The 25,842-nt window shown below is 54.0% G+C and overlaps 2 protein-coding genes across 41 annotated transcripts; one reads left to right on the top strand and one right to left on the bottom strand.

Moving 5' to 3' along the window:
• The first annotated feature begins 1,791 nt into the window (after nt 1-1,791).
• Nucleotides 1,792-15,969, top strand: DOK4 (docking protein 4). 39 transcript variants are annotated; one of them, XR_013410872.1, is made up of 10 exons: nt 1,792-1,965; nt 8,250-8,495; nt 11,983-12,090; nt 12,265-12,379; nt 12,668-12,787; nt 12,908-13,097; nt 13,855-13,993; nt 14,162-14,285; nt 14,403-14,661; nt 15,014-15,969. XR_013410872.1 is itself a non-coding variant. In XM_077983696.1 (10 exons), the coding sequence occupies exons 3-10, from the start codon at nt 8,430-8,432 to the stop codon at nt 14,519-14,521; spliced, it is 981 nt and encodes a 326-aa protein (XP_077839822.1). In that variant the 5' UTR covers nt 2,408-2,513; nt 7,543-7,610; nt 8,247-8,429; the 3' UTR covers nt 14,522-15,969.
• Nucleotides 14,856-25,405, bottom strand: POLR2C (RNA polymerase II subunit C). 2 transcript variants are annotated; one of them, NM_001258119.1, is given in 9 exon segments: nt 14,856-16,886; nt 17,509-17,583; nt 17,734-17,902; nt 18,103-18,154; nt 18,578-18,706; nt 21,886-21,938; nt 22,085-22,153; nt 25,008-25,057; nt 25,267-25,405. In NM_001258119.1, coding segments are annotated over 9 exon segments (828 nt in total). In that variant the 5' UTR covers nt 25,353-25,405; the 3' UTR covers nt 14,856-16,741.
• Between the last annotated feature and the right edge of the window lie 437 nt (nt 25,406-25,842).

The raw sequence follows: 25,842 nt of genomic DNA, 5'->3' as shown, positions 1-25,842 counted from the left end.
CTGCACTCCAGCCTCAGTGCCAAAAATGATGGCTTTTTATTGTGAAAATTCATTTGTGTTGTTGTTGTTGGCCAAAGCTCCCCTAGAGGTTTCTGGTATTGAAAAACAGTTTGCTATGATGAATCAAGTGCTGGGAGCTTTATGGGCTGTGGTTTGAAGCAAAGCAGGTGAGGCCAAGTTCGAAAGACGCATAGAGAGGTCAGGAGGTCGAGGCCCACGCTAGCTTGGCCATGGGCCTGGGGCTGATTAACTCAGGCTGATCACAGACACTACAATGACCATCAGGGACATTTTCAGACATCCGGAGGCAGCCTCCCTTTAAGCTCCCTGGGCAAGGCTGAGGCCCAGGTGTCTCCAGGGCAGGGGCATGCATTCCATGGGTGGGTGTTGGGATCCTTGGTCCCTCACTGCTTTAGGCCTATTCCTCTGAGACACCCGGACAGTAGCTGGACGTGGAGATATTTTCATTTCTCAGGATTCTGGCTGTTCAGGTGGCCTATTGTTTTGTTTTGTATATATGGTCTAAAGCAGTGGTTCTCACACATTAGTGCGCATCAGAATCACCTAACCTGTTAAAATACACATTTCTGCTGGAAACTCCCAGAAATTCTGATTTCATAGGTCTGAGGTAGGACAGGGAATTTGCATTTCTAACAAGTTTCAAGGTGATGGGAAGCTTCTGGTCCAAGGACCACACTTTGAAAAGCTCTGGTGTAGGCCGGGCGCGGTGGCTCAAGCCTGTAATCCCAGCACTTTGGGAGGCCGAGACGGGTGGATCACGAGGTCAGGAGATCGAGACCATCCTGGTGAACACAGTGAAACCCCGTCTCTACTAAAACTACAAAAAAAAAAACAAAAAACAAAAAACTAGCCGGGCGAGGTGGCGGGCGCCTGTAGTCCCAGCTACTCGGGAGGCTGAGGCAGGAAAATGGCGTGAACCCGGGAGGCGGAGCTTGCAGTGAGCTGAGATCCGGCCACTGCACTCCAGCCTGGGCGACAGAGCGAGACTCCGTCTCAAAAAAAAAAAAAAAAAAAAAAAAAAGAAAAGCTCTGGTGTAAAAAGGTGAAAAATCTTGAGAAGCTCTGGTGTAAAAAGATGTGAAAACCGGAGGGGTCAGTTCCTCCCCACAGGAGGCCCTGGGCAACTTCTCTTGATGATTCCGATAGATCATTGACTCAGGCCCGAAGAGCAGGGGTGAGGGGGTTGGGGGCTGGGTGGGGGGAGCAATGGAGGGGAATGAAGTTTGGGCTTGAGGGCAAAGTCTCAGGGACACCTAGAATAGGAGAACTGGATGTTTTGAGGGTGGAGAGGAGATCTGGGAGACAGAGGCGCTGGTGCGGCTACTTGAGGAGGGGTAGCAGAGGAGGTCACTGTGAGGCTGGGGGAGCTGGGCTGTGAGGGTCCAGAGAGTCACGATGCGGTTAGGGGAGCAATGGGTGTGTATGTGATTCCTGAAGAAGTGAAGGGATTGAGATGTGGGGGCTGGGAGCTGATGTGGAGTCTGGGTGTGTATGCGACTCCTGAAGAAGTGAAGGGGTTGAGATGTGGGGGCTGGGAGCTGATGTGGAGTTCAGCTTTCAGGGGCTGAGAGACGATGTGGGCTTTTGGGCCCAGAGAGGGGTGGTGGGAATGAGCTGGGGGTACCAGGGGCGACTTGAAACGGGTGCGGGGGTGCCAGGGCAGAATCGAGTGTCCCGCGGCTCGGAGGTATACGGCGGGGGCTGGCCGCCAGGGCGGGGCAGGGGGCGGGGCGTAGCGGTGGGACGGGGCGGTGGAGGGAGCGGAGCCGAGTCCCAGCCTGAGCCCGATCCTTAGCCGGGCAGCCGCACCTCCCTCGCCGTCCCCGCCTGGAGCCCGGCGCCACCGCCGCCCTGCCGCCCCCGCCGGCCGCACCGTGACGCGGGCATGAGCCTGCTCCGCGGCCCCGCTGAGCAGGCGCTCCTGGCCCGGGCCTCGGCGTCCAGGTAAATTGGGGGGCGCGAGGCAGGGAGGGGAACATAGGCCGCGCAGAGCCCGCGAGAGCCCCGGCGACTCCCACCCCTGATTACCCTCAGTCACTTCCCGAACCTGAGGGACGCTCCGTCCCATGGGACCTTCCTACTCTGGGGTGGAGGGGCTCAGAGACCCGCCCCCTACAAGCCAGTGCCTGGGCCCTGAAACTCCCTGCGCTCTCACCACCCTCAGCTCTCGTCTCCGGGGTAGCCCAGGTCGCGAGATGACCTCACCCGCACCCACACAAACCCCATCCGAACAACCCAGGCCCTGCGCTCCCGGGCCTGCCAGCCGGAAGGGGCATAACCCAGCCCCTGGCAGCTCCCAACCTTCTACCAGCCTTCCTACTCCTCCCCGGGGCCTCCTGTTCTCTCAACTCCTCCAAATTCCAAGAGATGATTTTTTGTACCCCAGCTGGCCCCCACTGCCGACCCCCTCCTGACTATGGGGTTTCTCCCTACAGCCCAAACTCATGACCAGCTGCCTCCTGTCCTTGAACCTTTCTCCACTGGCCCCCAAGGTCTGTCTACCTTTTCCCCAGTGGCCCGCAAGGCCCTGAATCCAGTTACATGCTTTCTGTTACTGAAAAGGGGCATTAGCTGAGGCTGGGCACCTGGGTGATGTGGCAGAGCAGGGGCTCTGTGCAGCCCGCCTGCCCCAAGCCATGGGGACACGTCAGTTGCTGGGCCGCTTCCGCTTGGATGGAGGGTGTGGGTTGGAGGGGTCTGATGGCGAGGGCAGCGAGGGGCCTGGCAGCAGCTCTAGGAGACTACACTTTACTGTGTGGGGTGGGCTTGCTTAGGGCAGGTTCTTTCCTAGACCCTTTCAGAGGGATGTGGCACAGGTACAGGCTCTTCCTGCCCCTGCCCCTGCCCCCAACTCTGGTCCCAGGAGCTGTGTCTCCTCTCCCCAGTTGCTTGCGTTGCTGTGCTGGTACTGGTTACTCCCAGCATTTCCCTCCTGGGCAAGGCAGCAGGGCTGGGCATGACCTTACCCCACAACCCTGGCCAAGGTGGGGCTGCCCAACCAGGCCTGGCCTCGGTGTCAGCAGCACACTCTTCCCTGAGGCAGCTCTGAACCAAACTGCGGGTCTTGAGCGCAGCTGGTTCTCCAGTAACAACAGCCTGCTGGCCATGCCAGTCAGCGCTGAGACCCAGGAGCTGGGAGCCTGCTGTGGCTCACTCACCTCTGGAAGCTGAGCCAGGTCCAGCCAGATGGAGGCTGGTGGTGGTGGAAGAAAGGACTGGGGGGAAGACAAGTCCTGGAGAGAACGATGCATTCAGACCCCAAATATTGAGCGTCTCCTCCCCACCGGGCACCATTCAAGGAGCTGGGATAGAGCTGTTAACTAGACAGACGAGGCTGAGCCACCAGGGAGCTGACATTCCAGATGTCTCTCTGTGGTCAGAAACAAATGGACAGATGTAGGAACAAGAAAATCCCATGATGGTGTGCGATGAAGGCAGCCACACCTGATGTTGTGAGAGAGGCTGGCTAGCGGGGATCCTTTGGTGAGGGTAGTCAGGGAAGGCCTCCTGGGGGAGGTGGATGAAGCAGTGGAATGAACCATGAGCGTGTGAGGGAATGATGTTGTAGGTGGGAAACAGCTAGTGCAGTGGTCCCTCGAGGGAGGGGGTTTGGCATGTTGAGGGGTGGGCAGGGGACCCCCGAGAGCAGAGTGGTATGCAGCCACAGCATTACTCTCTTGGCTTAAGGGTCTGGGGGACCGTGGCTGTTCAGATGTCCCCTCCTTCTGCCATCCCTCTCTGCCCAGGTGGGTATTTGGTCTGTCTTTGCCATCCACCTTGATGGGCCTCACCACGTTTCGTGTGGTCGCCCCATGGGGATCTGTTGGGAGCACTCCCAGCCCGCCCCTGATAACAATCTGGGGGTGGGGTGGGGGGAGAGCAGCAGGTGATGGGAAATGGCCCTGGTGCTGGAGAGAATCCCACAGATCCGATCTTCGCCGTGGGATAGAGACAGCCAGATGACACCGAGATGGTGTCCAGGTAGGGCTGTTCCTGCAGCCCGATAAGATCCGATCTGTCAGGGATGGGGAGGCCCAGCTAGGCAGGCAGCCGCCTGCTCAGTCATTGGTTGCAGTCTCAGCGAGTAGCGTTTGTTCTGGAGCCAAAGCCTCCAGGCAGAATCCAGGTGCGAGAGGGAGTGCTCAGCGTGGCTGCCCCATGGGGCAGGTGGGCAGGGAGGGCCCTGGGAGTCTCCCAGCCCCCCGCCCCCCAGGACACCCACCCTTCCTGGGGAGAGCTGGCTCTCCCTGCGCGGGAGCCTGTGGTGGCCTGGCACCAGGCAGGTACTGTCCCTGGGTAAGCAGCAGTGTTGGTACCAGGCTGGGAGGCGGGATACGGGGGGCCCTTGCTCCCCTCCTCCTGCACTGGAACCCTGAGAGGGGCTGCTGGACACCCTGCTTAGCTGGGAGCTCGGAGCTCACAGTGCTGGGGAAGGACCCAAGACCTCAGGTCCTCTCAAAGTAGCAAGGATTCTTCCTGCTGCAGGCCTGTGAGGCTGGCGGTGGCTCAGGAGTGGATGGGGACAGTGGCCCCAGGGACAAACAGGGCAGGGGCTACTTCAGCCCGATTCCTGGCCTGCCCAGCCTGAGCTGCCCTCCACTTTTTGTATTTTTTTAATTGATTTTTTTGAATTTTTTTAGAGACAGAGTCTCACTCTATTACCCAGGCTGGAGTAAAGTGGCTTCATCACAGCTCACTGCTACCTGGAATTCCTGAGCTCGAGTGATCCTCCCATGTCAGCCTCCCCAGTAGCTGTGACTACAGGCACATGCCACATGCCCGGCTAAGTTTTTCATTTTTTGTAGAGACGAGGTCTCTCTATGGTGCTGGGGCTGATCTTGAACTCCTGGCCCCAGGTGATCTTCCCACTTTGGTCTCCCAAAGTGTTGAGATTACAATTGTGAGCCACTGTGCCCGGCCTGCCCTCCACTTCTTGCTGTCCTATTGGGCCTTCACAGGCTCAGCTTGGGGGCTGCCTCGCTTGCTTAACACGGTGCATTCCTTCTGGAGGATGGTGGGTTGGTTCTGGGCTCCCCCCACCACTTGACACCACTGCCTGTCAAATTTATGGCTCCACCTATTGGCCCTGACCTTTCCCTCCTCTCCATTCCCAACCCCCCTTTGCCACACCATTTTGGGTCCTAGGTTAGGTCTTGCTCTTGCAAACCTCATTAGGGACTAAGTGTGGCCAGGGGTCCCTGTGACTCAGGGCCAGAGTAAGCTGGCAGGACTTTGCCACCCAGCCTTCCCGGTGAAGGTTACTCTTCCTGCTGGGGACCTGGGGTATGGGACAGGGACAGACTGCCTATGGACAGATGCAGCAGGAGCACTCCTGAGAGCTTGGGGCCACAGTCCCTGGTGGGGCGACACTGGGAAGGAGCAGGCTGGCTTCTGGTGGTTTCATCGCCCTGTCTGAGCAGCAACTCTTGAAAACTATATCCCTTGAAGAAAACAATGTATATATATATAGCCCTTGGAGTTTTCAAGGTAGAAGCTCTAGCCAGGTGCGGTTGCTCACACCTGTAATCTCAGCACTTTGGGAGGCCAAGCCTTGTGGATCACTTGACCCCAGGAGTTCAAGACCAGCCTGGGCAACATGGTGAAAACCCATCTCTACAAACAAGTTTTTAAAAATTAGCTGGGCATGGCAGTATGTACCTGTGGTCCCAGCTATTCAGGAGGCTGAGGTGGGTGGATCACTTGAGCCTGGTTAGTCGAAGCTGCAGTAAGCCGTGATCGCACCCCTGCATTCCAGCCTGGGTGACAGAGAAGGACCCTGTCTCAAAAGAAGAAAAAGAAGGCCAGGCACGGTGGCTCATGCCTGTAATCCCAGCACTCTGGGAGGCCAAGGCGGGCGGATCATGAGGTCAGGAGATCGAGACCATCCTGGCTAACATGGTGAAACCCCATCTCTACTGAAAATACAGAAAATTAGCCCCACGTGGTGGCGGGAGCCTGTAGTCCCAGCTACTCGGGAGGCTGAGGCAGGAGAATGGCATGAACCCGGGAGGCAGAGCTTGCAGTGAACCGAGCCAGCCTGGACAACAGAGTGAGACTCCGTCTGAAAAAAAAAAAAAAAAAAGAAGAAAAAGAAAAAGGGTAGAAGCTGTTGTCCCAAGTGGGCAGGCAAGTGCCTCATGGATTCATTTCCTCATTTAAAGTAGGTAGATTTATTCACTTTTTTTTTCCAGTGGGGAAATTGAGGCACAGCATCTTAAGCGGCTTGCCCAGGACCACACAGCCAGCTAGATTCACACTCCAGGCTGTGCTATGTCTGGGCTGCGCTGGATGAACCCGAGGGGCCCAGTGGCTTCCTGTAGACGTGTTCTGATAGGGGGCTTCCACACTGTGGACCCACAGCCAGTGGCCAGCCTGCTAATCCTCTTGGAGGGGAACTCCTGAGCTGGTCCTTGCTCTGGGGAGAAGGCAGCCCCAGAGGCAGGCGGTGAAGACAGAGATGAGAAAATTGACCCATCTCTAGCTGCCAGAGCCCAGGTGTGGCAGAGTGTTGGGGATCAGTTGCCAGTGGGGGACCCCAGACCAGACCTTATAGGAGGAAAGTAGACCACCTAACTGTGGGAGGGTCTTGGACCCCAGGGAGCTGGGATAGAGGCAGTGAATGGGCAGGAGTGGAATTGGGGGGTATCAGGGTGCAAGTGGGATAGGGGAGCACTACCCTCTCTGCCCGTCCCTTGTTTGTGTGTGCCCACTGGGGTAGTCCCATCTGTTCCTTGTTAGGCACTCAACAGACAGGCCTCCAGGACATTAATTAATGCCAAGCTGCTGGGACAACCAGCAGCATGCCTGCCCCAGGGCCCCGTTCTGGCAGCACAGATACCCAGCTGACCCCAGAAATGCTGCCCTGTTCCCACCCGGTGATCCTGAAGACACAGGGGCCACATTGCTGGCATAATCCTGCCCCTGAGGCTGGATGGCAGGGAAGGCTTAGGTGGCAGGCAGCCAGAGATGGCAGTAGGATGTTCCCCCTCAGACTGGCCTCCATCACCACCCTGGACCTTCTCCTTCATCCCTGGCTCTGCCCCAGGCCTGCTGTGTGACCTTAGTCATGTAACTTACCCTCTCTGGGCAACTTTCTTTCCCCATCTATAAAATACAGGGGTTAGACTGGGTCATCACTGAGGTCTCCCTTTGAGTTTGAGTCTTTGTTATCTGTAGATCCGCCTGATTTGGGGTGGCCCTGCTGGTATGCCCATTTCCTGCTCCATATTTACCTCTCTCTGGTGTCCCACACTGTCTCCTGCATGTCTTGTTGCCCCAGGCCCTGGCTGGTTCTCCTATAATTAACTCCTGCCCATGCTCAGGACATGGAGGCCCGGCTTGGCTTGGCCAGACCCAGTGGCCTGTTGGGACCTGGGCCCCACCCTCACGGACTGGCCAGCGTTCCCAACCCCAGGGCCAGGGCAAGGCGTCTGCTCCCACAGTGGCCACCTCCAGCCGGCCCAGCACATTCCTCAGGCTTATCTGGGGGCCCGCCCCACTGGACTCTGCCCTCCCACCCAGGAAGCAGCACCCAGAGCTGTGTGCGGAAGAGTTGCAGGGCCTGGGAGCAGACCCTGCGTGAGCTCAAGGTAGTGATTCTTAGCCTGGGGCTGGAGAGAAACAGGTAGAGGACCGGGTCCGGCAGGAAGGCAGAGGGGTTTGTGGGGGCTGCTGAGCTGACTAGGCAACTTGTCTTTAACATTGCAGAGCGTGGGGTTCACTCAGACACCCAGGGGTCATCTCCTGGGACCCCCATCCCCCATCTCTGGGAAGCGCTTGCCCCTACCCCTGGGAGCACTTGTACCCAGGAAGGGGCTTTTGCTCTTGGCAAGTTGCCCTAAATTTGCCCCAGAGTTATCACAGTTGATGGGGCCCCAAGCCCGAAATGCTGAGGAACAGCACTCCCCGCCACTTCCCTTCCTAGGTCCCCACCTCCACAGCAGGAGCCAGAGCCAGTCCTCCCAGGAAGGGGTTAACTGCCAGCCCCAGCCGTGAGGGAGGGGACTGGGCTGGACCATTTTCCTCACTGCTGCCTCCACCTCGGTTTTCCTGAATGGTTCTGTCGTCCTGGGGTGGGGAGGGAAGGGAAGGAAGAAGGGCGGGAGGAAGGCGGGAGGGAAGAGGGAGGGAGGAGTGTGGGAAGAGGAAGGAAAAAAGAGAGCGAGACAGCGAGAGGAAGAGAAAGATGTCACTGCCTCTAATCTCCCTGTCATTTTTATTTCCAGCAGGCGCCGGGCGAAGGAGCTGCTAGAACAATGCTGAGGCGGGGGAGGTGAGGAGCAGCCCCTCGCCCGGCAGCCCCGACAGAGTGTCTGGAACAGGTGATTGGAGGAGCCGGAGACCCAGGCACCTGGACGTTCTTCCCCTCGCCTCCGCCAGGCCCCGCGCCCCCAAAAGGTGGGAAAAGCATGGCGACCAATTTCAGCGACATCGTCAAGCAAGGCTACGTGAAGATGAAGAGCAGGAAGCTCGGGGTGAGTGACCCTGACCTGCGGAGGTGCCCTGCCAAGGGAGGGGGTCCCGAGGACTGGGTCCCAGGCACGGAGGCATGGTATGTGGGGCATGCGGCTGCCCGCCGGCTGCCGGGCATCGTGCATCTGTGGTCTCGGGGCTCCTCGCCAGCGTGCTGCCTGGCATGTGCCTGGGCTGGGTTCTGTCTGCTGCAGCCCCCGCCCCAGAGGGCTGGCTGGCATCCCAACAGCTGGGCCAGTGGTGGTGGTGGTGGCAGCAACGGTGGCCGCCGATGGGCAGGCGGCTCCCCTGCTATTGTTGAAGTTGTCACCACAGCAGCAGCAGGAGCGGCTGGCAAGGCCGGGCTGTGTCTGAGCTGAGAAGCAGCGTCTCACTTCCCCTGGCCTCCTCTCCCTTCCGTTTGGCCCCCACCCCCGGCCTCCCCTCACCTCTCCTGGCCTCTTTTCTTTTAGGTCCTCTCACCTTGCTTCCTACTGCTTTCCGTGTACAGATATTTAGTATATTTCAGATTGTTGTTTTCAATGTTAAAGAAGTGTTTGAAAAGGGGAGTGGTTGGCTGGGGGGGATGGGGTGGTGTGAGGCGCTGAAGCTGATATTTATGTGGTTTCCAAATGAGAACTTTGGGCAGAATGGTCCAGTGCTCTGGGACAGGCTGCTTCCCTCCAAGTTGTTGGCTTGGTGCTTGGCCCTGAACTGGGGGCTTGGAGGGGCTATAGAGAAGAGGTCTCACTGGGCGTGCATCCTGTCCTACCCCCTGTAGACCCCCAACTGGTGATAGACCCCTCAGAAGACAGGAGCAGAGGGGATCAACTTCATGATCTCGGTGAGGCTGTCTGAGAGCTGCCTCTTTTCCTCTGCCAGGCCCCCCTGCCAAAGACAGGTCTGGCAGCTAGCTGCCCCTTCTCCTGTAGGAAGGACAGCCCTGGTGACTGAGGTCACCCAAGTCCCGTGTTTGACCCCGGACTCCTATCCCTCTCTCCCTTTTCTTTCCCATTGCCTTGAAGGGGTGGGTGGGCTCAGGCTCCTCAAGGGTTTCTGGCTCAGCCTGAGGGGGGTGGGGGGCATGCGGAGTGGCAGAGGGATCTGCCACCCGGCTTCCCTACCTGGTTACCAGACAGAGCAGGGCTGGCCTTGGAGAGGGCGGTTCTGGCCCCACCTCCCCTCCTGTTCCTCCCCACCCTGGGGCTCAACCTAGTTGAGACTGGGCCCTGGCAGCCATCGACTGCTTTGCTGTTCCTCTGAAAGGCGGATCAGCCCACTGACTTGGAGCACAGAACAAAGAGAGAAGCTGAGGCTGAGGTAGGGAGGCCAAGGAAGTAGCGGCTTCGCTTCTAACATCACTCCTCATTCCTATGGCCCCAGACTTAGCAGGTCCCCAGGGCCAGCTGGGCTGAGGCCTTGCCCAGGGCAGAGCATGCCAGGAAGGCACCGGCTACAAGGGCAGCCACTTGGGCTCAGTATCAAACCTGTTCCAGAGAGAAGGGAGACTGAGCGGCTGACAGGTGGGCACAGCCTGGATGGGAAGGTGGGGCGTGGCCAGGCCCTATCCATGCAAGGAATTCTCTTCCCCCTGAAACCAGGAGCCTCACTTCCCCTGGTATGAGAGGCTGCAGTCCCTCCCCAGCAGCCATTCTCATCTCAGCCCACAGAGGTGAGGGGGGAGGGGCTGAAAGAGATCAGGAGTCGGCACTCATACCTGCCAGGGCCTTTCTCCCGTGGCAGAGCTGTGGCAGAGTGTTTCTGAAGCACTGATCAAAGCCCTGTGCGAAGTGGGAAGGAGGGCTCTTGAGCGTGTGGCTCCCTGGGGCTGTGAATGTGTATCCTGTAACCAGGCAACCGGCATGCTCAGGTCCCCAGGCCTTCTGCCCCTGATGCTGCGGGCTGCATGGAGCCCACCCTGGCAGGGTGTATGTGGGTCGGCAGCATCCATCCATTCATCCATCCATTCATTCACGGTTCCTTCATGTGGTCATTCACTTGTTTAGCATGGCTGTTAATGAGGCTACCAGGATATGAGTGAGGATTCTGAGGATAAAATTCAGTGTCTGTCTTAAAGGAGCGCTGCAGCTGAGAACTGAGGGCTGCTGTGGTTTAGGTGGGTAGAACAGGGGCCGAGCCAGGGTCAGGAGTGCAGGAACAGACATGCCTCCTAGGGTCCCAGATAGGAGCCAGAAGTGGCCTGGCTCTGAGTGGTATCTTGAAATGGGGGCTGCCTAGGACCACTGCACCCTGGGACCCTGCCTGCCAAGGACCTACCCATGGCACAGTAGAGCTGAGGAGAGGGTGGGGCCTAGAGGTCCCCTGGCCTCTTCTGCTGTGCTCTCGGCCGCCACTCAGTCTCCCTACTGTTTCCAGTAAGAGGAACACCAGAGATGCCCGGGGAACAGGCTCTGCAGGGCTTTTGAAGTGCCCGCTGGAAGTAGGTAAACCCCAGCCACAGACTTTGGGCAGAAAAAAGCCTAGGTGGGAGGGAGGGGCTGTGCAAGGGCAGCTCTGGCCCGTGGCTGGGGCCAAACCCTCCCCTACCCCGGGTAAATGATAGGCCGGTCTGTCCCTTCAATCCTAGAGTGGTCACTCCCCTCCCCTCCCCTCCCTACCTCCTCGGGGGAGTCCCTGAAGCTACAGAGAATGTAGGTGGTTTAAGGTACAGGAGCCTCAGCAGTGGCCAGGACCAGGAGGAAGGCACCATGCTGTGGGAGGAGCCTCAGATTCCTAGCTCCACCCCTTTACCTCGAACAGCCTTGGGTTCCCAGCTGGCACTGCGCCCCTTACACTTCAGGGTTGGTAAGAGAATGAAAAGAGAGGGTGAGTGAAAGCCCCGGGAGACAAGAGTGGGGGTTACCTACGTAAAGACCCTCACCTGACTCAGAGAACTAGGGGCACGGGGATGTACAGGTGGGCAGGAGGCAAGGGTATGTACAGGTGGGCAAAGGGCAAGGGTCTAATCCCTGTCCCCAGGAGACCCCTCTGTTGTGGCTGGCACTGCCCGAGCCCTGGCCAGATCCTGCAGTGGGCTGTGAGGGTCTGCCCTGGATCTAGACAGCCTGCTGCAAATACCAGCATCACCATTCCTTAGTGTTTTGATGCCTCCCTTTCTCCATCTATAAAATGGGGATAACAGGACTTATCTCAGGAGTGGCCCTGAGACTGTGCACAGTGCGAATAACAGGTGTGAGCAGGAAGCACTCAGGAACGCTGGCTACTCGCTAAAAGCGGGGCACACAGTAAATGGCAGGTCAGGAGAGCACCCTTTGTGGAACAGCGTTTTGGAGCCAGCCAAGAAGTCAATGACTTTTCAATTTGGGGAGGAGGCTTCTCTCCCAGGGAGGTGACACTGCTGTTGACTCCCGCTCCCGGTGTCCCCAGGCTGGGGCTCCAGGGAAGGCTGTGCGGCACCGCCCCCTGTGGCAGGCAGGGGTGGCTGCAGGGCCATGCTGATGGGGTGGGAGTGGTCCAGGGAGGTCTGAGCCCTGTCATCTCGCCCCACAGATCTACCGGAGGTGCTGGCTGGTGTTCCGGAAATCCTCCAGCAAGGGGCCCCAGCGGCTGGAGAAGTATCCAGATGAGAAGTCAGTGTGCCTCCGGGGCTGCCCCAAGGTTAGGAGGCCTGGGTCCTAGCTCCCCCAACCTGTAAGCAAAGACAGTCTGCTGAGGCCTGAGGTCTGTGCACCCTCCTGGGGGTGGCAGGGCTGTGGGGGATGCAGAGAGAGAGAGAGAGACAGAGAGAGAGATGCACTGGCCTGGCTAAGTCCCTCGTGGATGCTGTCCCAGGTGACTGAGATCAGCAACGTCAAGTGTGTCACGCGGCTCCCCAAGGAGACCAAGCGGCAGGCGGTGGCCATCATATTCACTGACGACTCGGCACGTACCTTCACCTGTGACTCAGGTGAGGCGCTGAGTGTGGACCTCCATCTGCCTCCCCTGGGGTAGTCATGGTCAGAGGTCCAGCTAGGAGCAGGCAGAGCAGGGCTAACCCTGGGTGGAGATGGTGGTGGGGTGTGTGTGGGGTTGGGGGTGCCTTCAGGGAGCAGGCCCTCAGGGTTGAGGCAAGATCGGCAGGCAGAACCCACTGTCCTTGCCCTCCCTGCTGTGCATGGCGGCATAAGTCAGGCTGGGCAGATGGGTTGGGCTACCGGGCTCCCGGAGCCACATGATGAAGTAGCATTTTCTTCAGAGCTGGAGGCAGAGGAGTGGTACAAGACACTATCTGTGGAGTGTCTGGGGTCCCGCCTCAACGACATCAGTCTGGGAGAGCCTGACCTCCTGGCCCCAGGGGTGCAGTGTGAGCAGACAGGTGAGGCTGGGCCCTGGCCCTGGCGGTGGGGAGGGGGAGGAGGAAGAGGAGAGGAAGGGAGGGAGGAAGCCCCCATCTGGGGCATCTCTGGGCCCACTTGTCCATCCTCCCCCACACCAGATCGCTTCAATGTATTCCTGCTGCCCTGCCCCAACCTGGACGTGTATGGTGAGTGCAAGCTGCAGATCACGCACGAGAACATCTACCTCTGGGACATCCACAACCCCCGTGTGAAGCTCGTCTCATGGCCCCTCTGCTCACTGCGCCGCTATGGCCGGGATGCCACACGCTTTACCTTCGAAGCTGGCCGGTAGGACCTTCTCGCCTCTCAGCCCTGTCCTACCATGGTGTGATGGGGGCTGCCATTCACTCTGTGTTGGGCACTGCGCTAGGAGCTTGGTTTATTTATTGGCATAGCAATCCCAAGGGGGAATGTAATGTTCCCATTTTACAGACGAAGAAATGAAATGAAGGCTCAGAGGAGTAACTTGCCCACAGCATGCCGATCAATTGAAGCTATTTACCAAAAGTCATAGACTACTTTGGCTTAAGTCAAATGCGGGTTCAGGCACTTACTAGTTTTGTGACTGTGGACCTGAGTCTGGGTTTCGGGGATAATAAAGTACCTAACGTCCTAGCATTATAGTGAAGACTGGGTATCCCCTCACTTGAACTCTGGAGTCAGCCTGCCTAGACTGAAATTACATATAATCCTCTGCAGAACCTTGGTTGAGTTACTTAGCTTCTGTATGCCTCAGTTTCCTCATCTATAAAATGGTTTGGGAAAATGCATAACAATGAGGACACCATTTATGGTACAAAGACCAGAGGGAGGTGGTAGAGAAAACTGAATGGGTTAATTCTTGTAATGCATTTTGAGCACCAGCTGGTAGAGAAAATGCTCAGCATGTTTACATCATGTGGTCGGACCCCCAGACCACAGCCCTGCCTGTCCTCCCGGCCTGGAAGGCAGCCACAGCTTGCAGTTGCAGGACAGCCTAACCAATTACATGCATGTCTGTGGTGGGTCCCCACCATCTTGCCCTCTGTGCCATCTGTGTCCCCAGGATGTGTGATGCTGGGGAAGGACTCTACACCTTCCAGACACAAGAAGGGGAGCAGATTTACCAGCGGGTCCACAGTGCCACCCTGGCCATTGCTGAGCAGCACAAGCGGGTCCTGCTGGAAATGGAGAAGAACGTGAGGGTGAGGCAGCGGGCATCAGTCCAGGTTACAGGGTCGGGGGAGGGGGGCGGGTGGGCAGGCAGGGCCAAGTGCCTGGGGTACACAGTGGAGGCAGGTAGGGCCCTTGGGTGGGCTGCTCAGGGATACTGTGAGCCACTAATGGGAGTGACCCCTTCCTTTGCCCCACAGCTGCTGAACAAGGGCACGGAGCATTACTCGTATCCCTGCACACCCACGACCATGCTGCCCCGCAGTGCCTACTGGCACCACATCACGGGTTCCCAGAACATCGCCGAAGCCTCCAGCTATGCTGGTGAGTCGCTTCCATGCCCCACACCCACCTGCCAGGAGGCTCTGTGGAGGATGAGGCCTATTGGGCAGGGGTCTTTTGACCTAGCTCTGAGTTCTGAGCCTGCTTCTGTGCCCACAGGTGAGGGCTATGGGGCAGCCCAGGCCAGCTCGGAAACGGACCTCCTCAACAGATTCATCCTGCTAAAGCCAAAGCCCAGCCAAGGGGACAGCAGCGAGGCCAAGACCCCATCCCAGTGACCACAGTGCTGGCGAGCACCAATGCCTGCTGGGGGCTGCCTGCCGCGGGGCTGGCTGCAGTGTACCGTAGACAGCCTCAAGGGGCTGTCGGCCAAGAGCCTGGAGAAAGGGAGCAAGCTGCCCTCTCCTTGCCCCCAAGGGTGAGACTGGACTGAGGCAAAGGGCTGGCCACACCACCTGAGCATGTGTGAGGGGCTGGAACTACTGTGGGACTATATACTGTTAATGATTTTAATATATATGGCTTATGACATACTCTGTATCAATGAGATCCCCTCACCCTCACCCCATCCTTCCCCACCAATACACACACACTTTTTAATCCTATGACCAGGCCATGGTCAAGGCTGTTTTTGAGTATAAGGGCAGTTGTGTCCATCCTCCATGGCACAACCCTCCTGCTGCCAGAACCTGCTTGAACTACCAGGGCCAGAGGAGGGGGACAATCAGAGCTCGAGGCTGGCACTCTGACTGCTGGCTTTTCCCAAACAGCCCAAGGGCCGGAACAGCAGGTGGCTTCTCAGTTCCTCTGGGCCTGGAGTGACACAGGAAGGATCTGCGCTTCCACTGTGCTGCTTGCCAGCCTTGCAATTGGAGTTTTAAGCAGAGGTGACATCTGGTTGACGCCTCAGGTGAAAATCTGGTTTTAAAATGTAACTTCTGCACAGGCTCCTTCCTGCTTTGTAGGCTGGGAAGATGCCCTCGGGGTAGGGATGCTGATTACCTCAGCCATGTGGAGGAAGGCTGGAGCTTGTTCCTGCCCCACGGCCAGGCCAGGAGGGAAGGCTGCAGCAGGACTGCTGTGGGGAGCACCCCTGCTGCCCCCCTCACTGACCAGGGGTGGACAATGCCCAAGCAGAGGGAGCCCCTTGGCCCTGTTTGTACCCTCTGGCCAGCCAAAAGCACTCTGAGACCTAGCCCTTCCCGTTTCCTCCTCCCCACATGGTGCTGAGGCTCCCTGCTGTAATGCAATTAAAGCAATTGATTTTCTAGTGCTGGTATTTGTTGACTACCATGCAGAAGGGCTATCTTTCTATTCACGTCAAACCTTTGGTTGTGTGGGGTTTTTTGTTGTTGTTTTTTGGGTTTTGTTTTTTAATACTTTAGGGTCCTGATTTGTGGGAACAGACCTTGTAAATAACCACTATCTGAGTTGTGGCAGGAGGATGATAAAGCACGCAGCCCCTCCCAAAGGAGCCCTTGAGCTAGGGAGGTGGTGCAGTCAGCCTCGCTCTCAACGTGACCCGGGAATGACCACCCAGAGGGATGAGCTAGCCTGTAGAGGGGAACTGGGGTCCAAAGGTCTTTGGGGAGGGAGGCAGAGCTGGCTGGCTCAGCTAAGTGGCACGATGACGCATGAAGGAGATTATGTTGTGCTCTTTATTGCCAAAAATAAACACTTTTAAAAAGACAACTTCTGTTAATCAATAAATATCCTTTCCTTTCTGTACTGGATCTCTGGTTTTCTCCAGGCTGCCTAATTAACTGCTTTGTACATGTTCCTATCCGGAGACAGTGCTGAGGGGTTAGGGCCAGAGCCTTCATTAAGGAGAAATGAAATATTCCTCCTGTGTATGTGGGAGGGGCCCTTGCTCCTGCGGCTGCTTCCACCCTCGCCCACCACCACCAGACTAAATGATCAAGCCATTGATGGTGAAGGGGTTCATAACTGCTGGACAGAGAATGAAATATCATGTTTATTTGGTGGGGAGGAGACAGCCAGTGTCTAATGCTATTCCAAAAGGTTACTTCTCAAATTAGGGACACCTGGGAATTTGAAGTGCCAGCCCTGGGGCAAGGACTGGGAAGGTTTATAGGCCCCTTGAAAAAAGGCTATGGCACTTGATCCTAACACTAGAAATCTAAGGTACAACTGAAAATGACTCATCTTGGACAGAAAGGGTTTAAAGAGCTGGACTAACCAGGAGAGGAGTGCAGTGGTTCCCTACAGGTGCGCTGGAAACAGTCCAGAAGGGACCTTCTGGGATCTGGGGAGCACTGCTGCCAGTTATGAACAGCAGTCAGGGCCAGTAAAGACCGGTCCTGCCTAAACACCACTGCATCCCTGGTAATCTATCTGTGACCCTCTTCTCATTGGTACTGATGTCCTGCCAAGACGCTCAAGCAACAGTAGACTAGATTCTCAGAAACTAGAAGAGAGACCCCCATATCCAGCTGCTGGCCTGAATGTCCGTTTTTGCTGAAGCAGGCAAGCTGCAGTTAATTTATGGTTAGCACATCACTCTGGATCTCGTGGCTTAATTGAGTTTGTAAATCACTCAGTTTCTTCTTCAATCCAGAGAGGGCTGACAGGACAATGGTTTCAGGACGCAGAGAGCCACAGGACTCCACGTTGTAGTAAAACCTAGGAGGCAAGAGTCCAGTGAGTGCCCTGTGAGGCAGGGTGGCCGACCCGAGCTCTGGCCACGGACAACCCTCCCTCCTTCCGGGTCTTGGCTCTGTTCCCACATGGAACTTGACCTTGGGCCAGGGCTGACTTCCTTTCGTCTAAAACCTCTTACATAGGGTAGTTTCAACACACTTTGCACGACTGCAAGGAGGCTACAACTACCTCATAAGGTACCTGTGAAAATCCTAAAGTTCTGTATGTACGCATGCCCCACTGAGGAGAGAGTGGAAAACCAAGTGAGCAGTGACCAGTGACAGCTCTTTCACAGTCACCCCTGTGGAACTTGGGTCCCAATCTCTGCCCCTAGCATTGACCTGAAGGATCTCTTCTTTGGGGGCTGAAAATCAGAATAGGAACAACCTGGATAACTGGAGGTTCCTCTTTGTCACAGTGACCAAAAGGGGGCTGACAGCCTGCCCCGGGATGTGCACATACCACAGGTCTGGTTTAGCAGTCAGCAGCCCTCCTCAGCTTGTGAGAACTACGAGGTCGGGAAGAGGGACGCCTAACTCATGGCCTGAACCAAAACCATCCCTTCTTACACACTTTACCTTCCCATATCCGGGCAGGCTCTTACCTTTCTGGCTTGCCGTTGGGGTCATAGGGAGCCTGCGACTCATCCTCATCCAGCTCCGAGTACTCACTCTTTGGCCTGAGGTCAAACACAGGTCAGCACAACGTTGCCACTGCTGCTTTTGAGGCACCCAAGTTCCTAGAGAGCCTGCCACCTCTCAGTCAGCAGCAGCCATTTCTATGACACACCCACCCCAAATGCCTGCCATCACTCCTAAGGGGAACATACCATTCCTCAGGCTTGGGGTACACTGTGTGCCTCAGGGCATTGTCTGGATCGTATTCAAAAGCCACCCCTGCAGTAGGGTTCCACTTGGCATGCTCCTTGCCAAAGCCCTTTTTGGCATAGGCTCGAAGTCTCAGCTCCTGGCCCTTTCTCAACTTGACGATGAGGATGTCTGCAGGGAGAGGTACAAGTCAGTCAAGGTCCAGGAGAGACATGGTTCTCCAAATTCTGACTTGGAGTGCCACTGCAAGACCACACACATCTGGAAAAATGGGTCTAAAGCCAATTTGCGAGGAGACCAGGCAGCACGAGAGGCTGTGTCTGGTCTCTGCTTCCCGCTGGCCCACAGAGTGACAGATCAGGAAGACTCACCATCCTGCTCCACGTAGTCATTGGGGTCATTATCTCGGTTCCGGGATGTCACCTGTAGGGAGTCCACCAGGCATTCATTAGTTGCTCACCTCCCCAGTCACCTCCTCTGGCATCCATATCCCAGCACTTCTAGACTGCAATCTGTCAATCAGGGAAGGAGCACCTGACGAGGTGGTGGCACAGATGCCCCCAGGACTCCAACCCCACTTCATGGTGTGGTGATGGCCTCAGGCAGAACAATTCCATGGCCTTTAAAAGGGTCCCTGGGTGACAGAGGGTGTGCAGCAGCAACGATGCTAACCATGCAATGATGCCCAAGAAGAATCTAGAATTAGCACTTCTAGGGATCAGATTAAGGCAGAAGGTAACAGGGAATGCCAACATTTGATAAGGATCAACCCCAGTCTAGCCCACCTGGAGCCAGCAAAAGAAGAGAAAAGATCCCAGGGAAAAGAGGCTGCTCTCCTGCACTGACCGGAATGACCCGGGGGCTGTTGGAGATGAGGTCTCGAGAGGTGACATGTCGCGTCTGGTCTTCATTGCACCGCACGTCGAGGGTGAACTCCACTGAGCACTCGGGGCAGAACTCCTCACATGTGCAGTCCTAAGGTAGGAAGAGAAGCAGGAATGAGTTTACAGGGAGATGGCAACTCCTGCCTTGGCTCCTTGTCTTGGTTCCCTGCATCTAATGCCCAGTTCCTTAAGTTTCTTCACCTGTAAAAAGGGGTTCGTCAGTCTCCAGGTTCTTGTGGGCTGTTACAATCTGGTATACCATTCTCATGGACTGCCCAAGTTTAGAGACAACTTATACATACATTGGCACCCACATTTCCTTCCCACTCCCACCAGCTGCAAGGCCACCTCTGGAGACACACTGCTAACATCTCCCTCTGGCTCTTGAACTACTCTTCCTCAGATAACCAAGGCTATGAGGCAGAGGAGGATGCTTTCACACTCTATAGTTCAGCTTCCCAAGAACTAAGAGGACCAGCTTAGGAATGTAACCATCATTTAAAATAAAACCACCAAGGAACAGAAAAAAGTACCTTTCAAGTTCTAGACTACTCACCTTTTCTAAAAAATCCTTTCTATTACGGAAAATTTCATATATAACCACCTTCCATAATTATTAACATTTTGCCATTCTTAAAACAACTGACTCATTCCCAAGTTAGGGACTATTAATTGCAGTTCCACTTCAGGCAAGAAGACAGTTACTAGGATCAAGCAAGCTGTTCTCTCCCTCACACCAGTGAGGAAAACCCAACATTCTTTTGATGTTTGCATGATAAGGAAGAAGCAGCAGCTAGAGGTCCCACCTGGGTCCTCTACAGTCACACACAGGTGAGGTATGAAGGTAACCCAGAACCTTGAGACAGAATCACTTTTAGAAATATGAAATGGGGCTGGGCACAGTGGCTCACACCTGTAATCTCAGCACTTTGGGAGGCTGAGGTGGGAGGATCGCTTGAGTCCAAGAGTTCGAGACTAGCCTGGACAATATGGCAAGACCCTGTCTCTACAAAAAATACAAGAAAATTGTATTTTTGGGGTGTGGTGGTGCACAGCACCTGTAGTTCCAGCTACTTGGGAGGCTGAAGCAGGAGAATCATTTGAGCCCAGAGGCTGAGGTCACAGTGAGCCGAGATCATGCCACTGCACTACAGCCTGGGTGAGAGAGTGAGACCTGTCTGAAAAAACAGAAAAAGAAATATGAAATGGGAGAATCAAAATGTAATGGAAGATAAAAATATGAAAAGATATTCAACCTAAAAAAATGTACTGAGGCCGGGCGCGGTGGCTCACACCTGTAATCCCAGCACTGTGGGAGGCTGAGGCGGGTGAATCAAGAGGACAGGAGATCGAGACCATCTGGGCTAACACAGTGAAACCCCATCTCTACTAAAAATACAAAAAAATTAGCCGGGCGTGGTGGCAGGCGCCTGTAGTCCCAGCTACTCGGGAGGCTGAGGCAGGAGAATGGCGTGAACCCAGGAGGCGGAGCTTGCAGTGAGCTGAGATAGTGCCACTGCACTCCAGCCTGGGCGACAGAGTGAGACTCCATCTCAAAAAAAAAAAAAAAAATGTACTGAAAGGAGAGGAGTCTGTTTGAGATGAAAAGAGATTAAAGTGCTATAAGGACCAAATGAATCTTGACTGGATCAAGACTGACCCACAAACAAACAGAAAAGCAATAAAGGACATTTGGGGAAAAACTAGGAAAATTTGAATATTGATATTACAGATTAATGCTAACCTTCTTAGGCACAATAAAAGTGTGGTTATGTAGTAGGAAACTATTCTTATTAGGAAATGCATGCTGAAGTATTTAGAAGTGTTAGGATGTCTGCAACTTTCACACAGTTCAGCAAAAATAGCAACATGCATATGAAAAATAAAGCAAATGTAAAATATTAATAATTGGTAACTATAGGTGAAAAGTAAAAGGGTATTTATTATTCTAGTTTTTCAACTTTTCTACAGATTTTCAGAAAAAGCCAGAGAGAGAGAGACCATGCCATCTTTGTTCAATAAATACTAGAAAAAATTTTAATGAAAGGAACTGCTAGGTGATAGAGCATGCATCTCTTTATGTAAGATGTCACCAAATTGCTCTTAATTGGTTGTACAACCGTCCCCACCAATATCTATGTTTTATTTCTTAAAAAACAAAAATCTGGAGATCTGAAACAAATAGGGCAAAATGTTAAAATGTGACAACTTAGTATTAGGTGGAAGCATGGGTATTTATTACACTAGCTCCATGCTTTTCTATGCTTGAATTTTTTTTTTTTTCTTGAGACGGAGTCTTGCTCTGTCACCCAGGCTGGAGTGCAGTGGTGCGATCTCAGCTCACTGCAAGCTCTGCCTCCTGGGTTCACGCCATTCTCCTGCCTCAGCTTCCCAAGTAACTGGGACTACAGGCACGTGCCACCACACTCGGCTAATTTTTTGTATTTTTAGTAGAGATGGGGTTTCACTGTGTTAGCCAGGATGGTCTCGATCTCCTGACCTTGTGATCCACCCGCCTTGGCCTCCCACAGTGCTGGGATTACAGGCGTGAGCCACCGCATGCAGCCGAATATTTCTTTTAAAAAAATACATATTTATAAGATATATCATAGCCATCACAAAAATGACATGGCCCTTGAGAATATTAGAAAATGGACTGATTCTGGATCACCCAAAGCCATCAAGAGGGAGTAGTCTTACGCTGCTATGTAATGCAGCCTAGTGAAAGGATGAAGGTAACCTACTACTATCCCACTCTCTCCAAACTATGAAGGCCTGTTAACATGCCATCAGGGAGCAAACACGACCAGGAGGAAGGGGGTAAGAGTGTGGCCATGTTTAAGCAGCATCACTTACGAGTGAGGGGACAGCACGAATCTGCAGACACCAGGACTAGTTCCCCAGAAGCTGCTCTTATGAGACAGCTCCCATTCCCTCTGCTCCTTGCCTACCCCAACCTTCTGTTGACTCCTGTAGCATCCTAAGGCCCCTGCTACTGGGAAGAGACGCTTTGGAAGGAAGAACCTCCACTGTAAACAGGCAATCTGGTGGAGCTGGCTAACAACATTTCCTGATGTTCTGCATGCTAATCAATCTGAAGCCCCATCAGAACCAAGGATCAAGGCCTGCCCAGGCTCTAGACAACATCTCCACATTGTTGTTCCAGACCTACAATACTACTCAAGCTGGATGCCAAATGTCAGGAAAAATCCCTTTGAGACCCAAGGCCTCCCCACCAAACCTCACATTCCACCCAATCACACAGCATACCCGGGAGTACTGCAGCTTGTCCACAATGTCATCACTAATGAGGGGAATTAATCCTGTAAAAAACAGAAAAGCACTTTAAAGAAAACCAAACAGCCAAGCCAAAATGAGAACCCAGAAGCCTCCGGGGGGTGAGGCTGGAAGGAAGCCCCCTCCTGACACTAGGCACAGTACCCTCCCTTCTAATAAAAGGAGTACTCACCAAGCCTGTGAGCGATGAACTCATCATGAAGGACTGAGGAATTGGCATCAATCTGAACCCAGTCAATGGCTACAAAATGAAAGAAGCAGACATGGAGTTTAGCCATCAAATTTACCTAGAGACTTAATGCAGTGGTTCTCAAGATTTAGGAATCACCTGACACTAAACTGCAGAGGCTGGGCTGATTCCACAGCACTAGAGTGGGGCCCAGGAACTTGCATTTTAATAAGACCCACACACACCACACACCTCACCTCCCTGCCCAGGTGATTTAACGCAGGGGGCTCCCTGCTTCACAGAAAACACTGACTCAGAGAATATCATGGGAGTGGAAACATGTTTATTTGAGCTGAGTATTTCCATGAGAAGCACTTAAATCTGCTACCTGTGCCACCACCAAATCCAAGAACATGAACTATTTGAGCACTTCAAAGTCAGGGAAAACCTCACAGAAGTAACACAGACTTATGGGCCATACCTATATTTTAGGATATAATGACTGGACTGCCCAACTTAGCACTTTTTAAACATTCAACCAACAGACTTTTACTGAATTCCTTTAACGCACAAAGCATACTAAATATAGAACCCAATCCCTAGCAGCAATGAGCAGGTAGGAAGGTAAAGACGGTATTATCTATCACACACGCTTGACTTAAACACATATTTATTCATTCATAAACATTTGCATGGAACCAACTAAATCCAGGAATCAAATGGCATTGGAGCCCAACTGCCAAATGAGGGACACAGACACTAGGAACAGAGGTCGGAAGAGGACCTCCACATGCTAGGCCTCCACCTACTCTGTCCTGCTATGCTTCCCATTGCTTCCCCAGTCCAAGCCAACTAAGAGAACCCTGACCCAAGCTTTTCTGCCTCTTTAATCCCCCGGCCCCTTCCTCCAGCACACCCTTCCCCTCCTCACTGTACAGGTTAAGATCCTCTGTGCCTCCTAAAAACTAAGCCTTGCCTGCCCTCTATGCTACAGGTGTGGCACTCCCTCTCTTTCACCTCCTCTCTCATGAAACTCTCTTCAGACTTCCCTGAAGACACTTGTCATAGTGTGCCTTGTGTCACATTTGTGTATGTTATGTCTATACCCCAAGCTTCAGAAATTCCTTCAGGCAGGTGCTGGGATGTCTTTGTATTCCTAGCTTGGGTGCTCAACATTATTTGTAGAACTGAATTTGTGGGGAAAGAGGCATTTAGACTCAGAATGGCAGGGCTGCATCATGAAGTACAACTCCCTCACCTGACTCTTGACGAAACTGAGGTCCAGAGACATGAAGTGATTAGTCAGGGGGAGGTCCAGCACTCCAAGCTGAATTGAAGAAGTGACTGGGGGGCCGGGGTTGGTAGTGGATAAACTACAATGTTCTCTTGCCTAATCATTTGGCTTGCTTATTTCCTTAAAAGTCTAAATATTTGATGCCACATATTTCTTTTGCCTAACCCAAACTCTCTGGACCTGACTCTCGGAAATGCTTGAAGTATTTCATACAAGTATAATCAATGCATTAAGCACCTGGAGCAAAGTGGCTGGAACCAGACCAGAAATTGATGTTCCCTCCTCTAAGAGCCAACTGCACCATAGCTATGCTTCTCCTGAACTACTGATCAGTCTACCTTGCTTTAGTGTTGTCTGTGGATTCATCTCTCCCCCTGCAACCTCACTGTGGACTCCATGAGGGCAAAAACCATGTTCTCTACAGCTTTGTATTCCCAGAGCTTACCACCATGCCTGCCACTTACATGCTCCATAAATGCTGTTGAAGGAATAGATTAATAAAAAAGCCATCTACCAGCACTGAGCACTCACTAAACATAAAGCACTTATATGGATTACCTCACTTAATCCTTAACATTACCCTGATAAAGATCATTAGTGGCTGAATGTTACAGATGAGGAAACTGAAGTACGCAGAAGTTTAATAACTTGCCCAAGTTTCTCAAAAATAGTAACTGATGCAGCCATTAAAAAGAACGAAATAATGTCCTCTGCAGCAACATGGACGCGGCTGGAAGCCACTATCCTCTTTTTTATTCTCTTTTGTTTGAGAAGGAGTCTCAACTCTGTTGCGCACGCTAGAGCGTAAGAGGCATGATCTCAGCTCAATGCAACCTCCACCTTCCGGGTTCAATCAGTTCTGCCTCAGCCTCCCCAGTAGCTGGGATTACAGGTGTGCACCACCACACCCGGCTAATTTTTGTATTTTTAGTAGAGACGAGGTTTTCCCATGTTGGCCAGGCTGGTCTCGAACTCCTGGCCTCAGGTGTTCCTCAGCCTCGGCCTCCCAAAGTGCTGGGATTACAGGCGTGAGCCCGGCCTGGAAGCCATTATCCTAAGAGAATTAACACAGGAACAGAAAACCAAACACCGCATGGGAGTTAAAACTGGGCACGCATAGACATAAAGATGACAATATAGACACACTGGTGACTACTAGAGCAGGGAGGGAGGCAGTGGGGCTAGGAGTAAAAAACTACCTATTGGGTACTACGCTCACTACCTGGGTGAAAGGATCATTCATATCCCAAACCTCAGCATCACGCACTATACCCAGGCAACAACCCTGCACCAATGTACCCCCCTGAATCCAAAATAAAAGTTGAAAACATTTAAAAAACTTTTGTGACAATAGTAGTGAAAACAGTATTTGAACCCAAGTCTGCACACGGTTAAACCCATGCTTCTCAGCAATGCATACGCAGGACAACAGTGGACCTAAGTGGTCCGTGGGTGCCAGGGAGGCGGCCACTGGGCCAAGGGCACAGGGTATGGTCAAGTCTCCAGCAATGCACTTTTCTCAGCACTACCACCCTCAGCCCGAACCAAGGACTGGAAGGAGCCCCAGGGAGTGTGGGTGGAGAGCGGGGCAGGAACCCGTGGGCCCGGGAACGAGGAAGGGGGGTCGCTTACCTATTATGGGCACCTCAGCGATGAAGACCCTCCGAATCGAATTGGCCACCCTGAAAGACGAAAAGCCAAGAGGCGTGAAGGCGCTGCAGCCTCGACAGGCTGGGCCCGCGCCGCAGGCTCCCAAAGCTAAAGCCCTGGCGCAGGGGGGCAGCTCTGGAAGGACATCACCCCCACTCCACCCCCGCTCCCTGCCCCCGGGGCCCCGGCTTGGGCCTCCCGGCGCCCCAGAGCCGCCAGCCTCTTCCCTCGGCAGCCTTACGCCAGGTCGGTGTTCTCGATGATGAACTTCACATTCTCGTCAGTGAGCTCAGTGATCCGCACGGTGGGCTGGTTGGCGTACGGCATCGCTCCCCGTGGCCGCCAGCCTCCGCGTCAGCTCCGCGGTGACTGCGCCTGCGCCACCGCCGACACCGGAAGTCAGTCAGCGTGGCCTCCGCGAAGACGGCTCACAGCGCCGCCTGCTGCTCGGAGGCCGGAACCGCCGAGCGTCTTCTACCGCCTCCTGCTTTAAAATGTACCGGATTCAGCTATCTCGGAGGGTAGTTTGGCAAAACACGCGTACGTCCTCGACTTAACAGTAACATTTCTAAGAACTCATACTGCAGAAACACTTGCAGTTGTAAACAAAGATACGAGTGCAGGGACATTCATGGTAGTACTGTTTGTACTGTCCACTGATAAGAGACCTGGTGAAGTATACACACGTAGAATATCATGAAGCCCTTAAAAAGAACTTGTACATCTACAGAAAAACAAAAGTATATTTTAATATGAATGCATATTTTAGGAAAGTATACCTGAATTATAAGTAAATACCCTTTCCCTTGCAGTCTCA

Source organism: Macaca mulatta, chromosome 20 (assembly GCF_049350105.2).
Source record: "Macaca mulatta isolate MMU2019108-1 chromosome 20, T2T-MMU8v2.0, whole genome shotgun sequence".
In the NCBI taxonomy this organism is placed as follows: domain Eukaryota; kingdom Metazoa; phylum Chordata; class Mammalia; order Primates; family Cercopithecidae; genus Macaca; species Macaca mulatta.
This window is presented reverse-complemented; position numbering and strand designations above follow the sequence as displayed.

What these genes read in the sequence shown, in the direction of transcription:
- DOK4 (XM_077983687.1), top strand. Translation starts at nt 8,430, where the DNA reads ATGGCGACCAATTTCAGCGACATCGTCAAGCAAGGCTACGTGAAGATG. An exon ending in TGAAGAGCAGGAAGCTCGGG is followed by an intron (nt 8,496 to 11,982) that starts GTGAGTGACCCT and finishes CTCGCCCCACAG; the next exon opens with ATCTACCGGAGGTGCTGGCT. An exon ending in GCCTCCGGGGCTGCCCCAAG is followed by an intron (nt 12,091 to 12,264) that starts GTTAGGAGGCCT and finishes ATGCTGTCCCAG; the next exon opens with GTGACTGAGATCAGCAACGT.
- POLR2C (XM_077983712.1), bottom strand. Translation starts at nt 25,352, where the DNA reads ATGCCGTACGCCAACCAGCCCACCGTGCGGATCACTGAGCTCACTGAC. An exon ending in ACAGCCCCCGGGTCATTCCG is followed by an intron (nt 18,155 to 18,577) that starts GTCAGTGCAGGA and finishes GACTCCCTACAG; the next exon opens with GTGACATCCCGGAACCGAGA. An exon ending in TGACTACGTGGAGCAGGATG is followed by an intron (nt 17,903 to 18,102) that starts GTGAGTCTTCCT and finishes CTCTCCCTGCAG; the next exon opens with ACATCCTCATCGTCAAGTTG.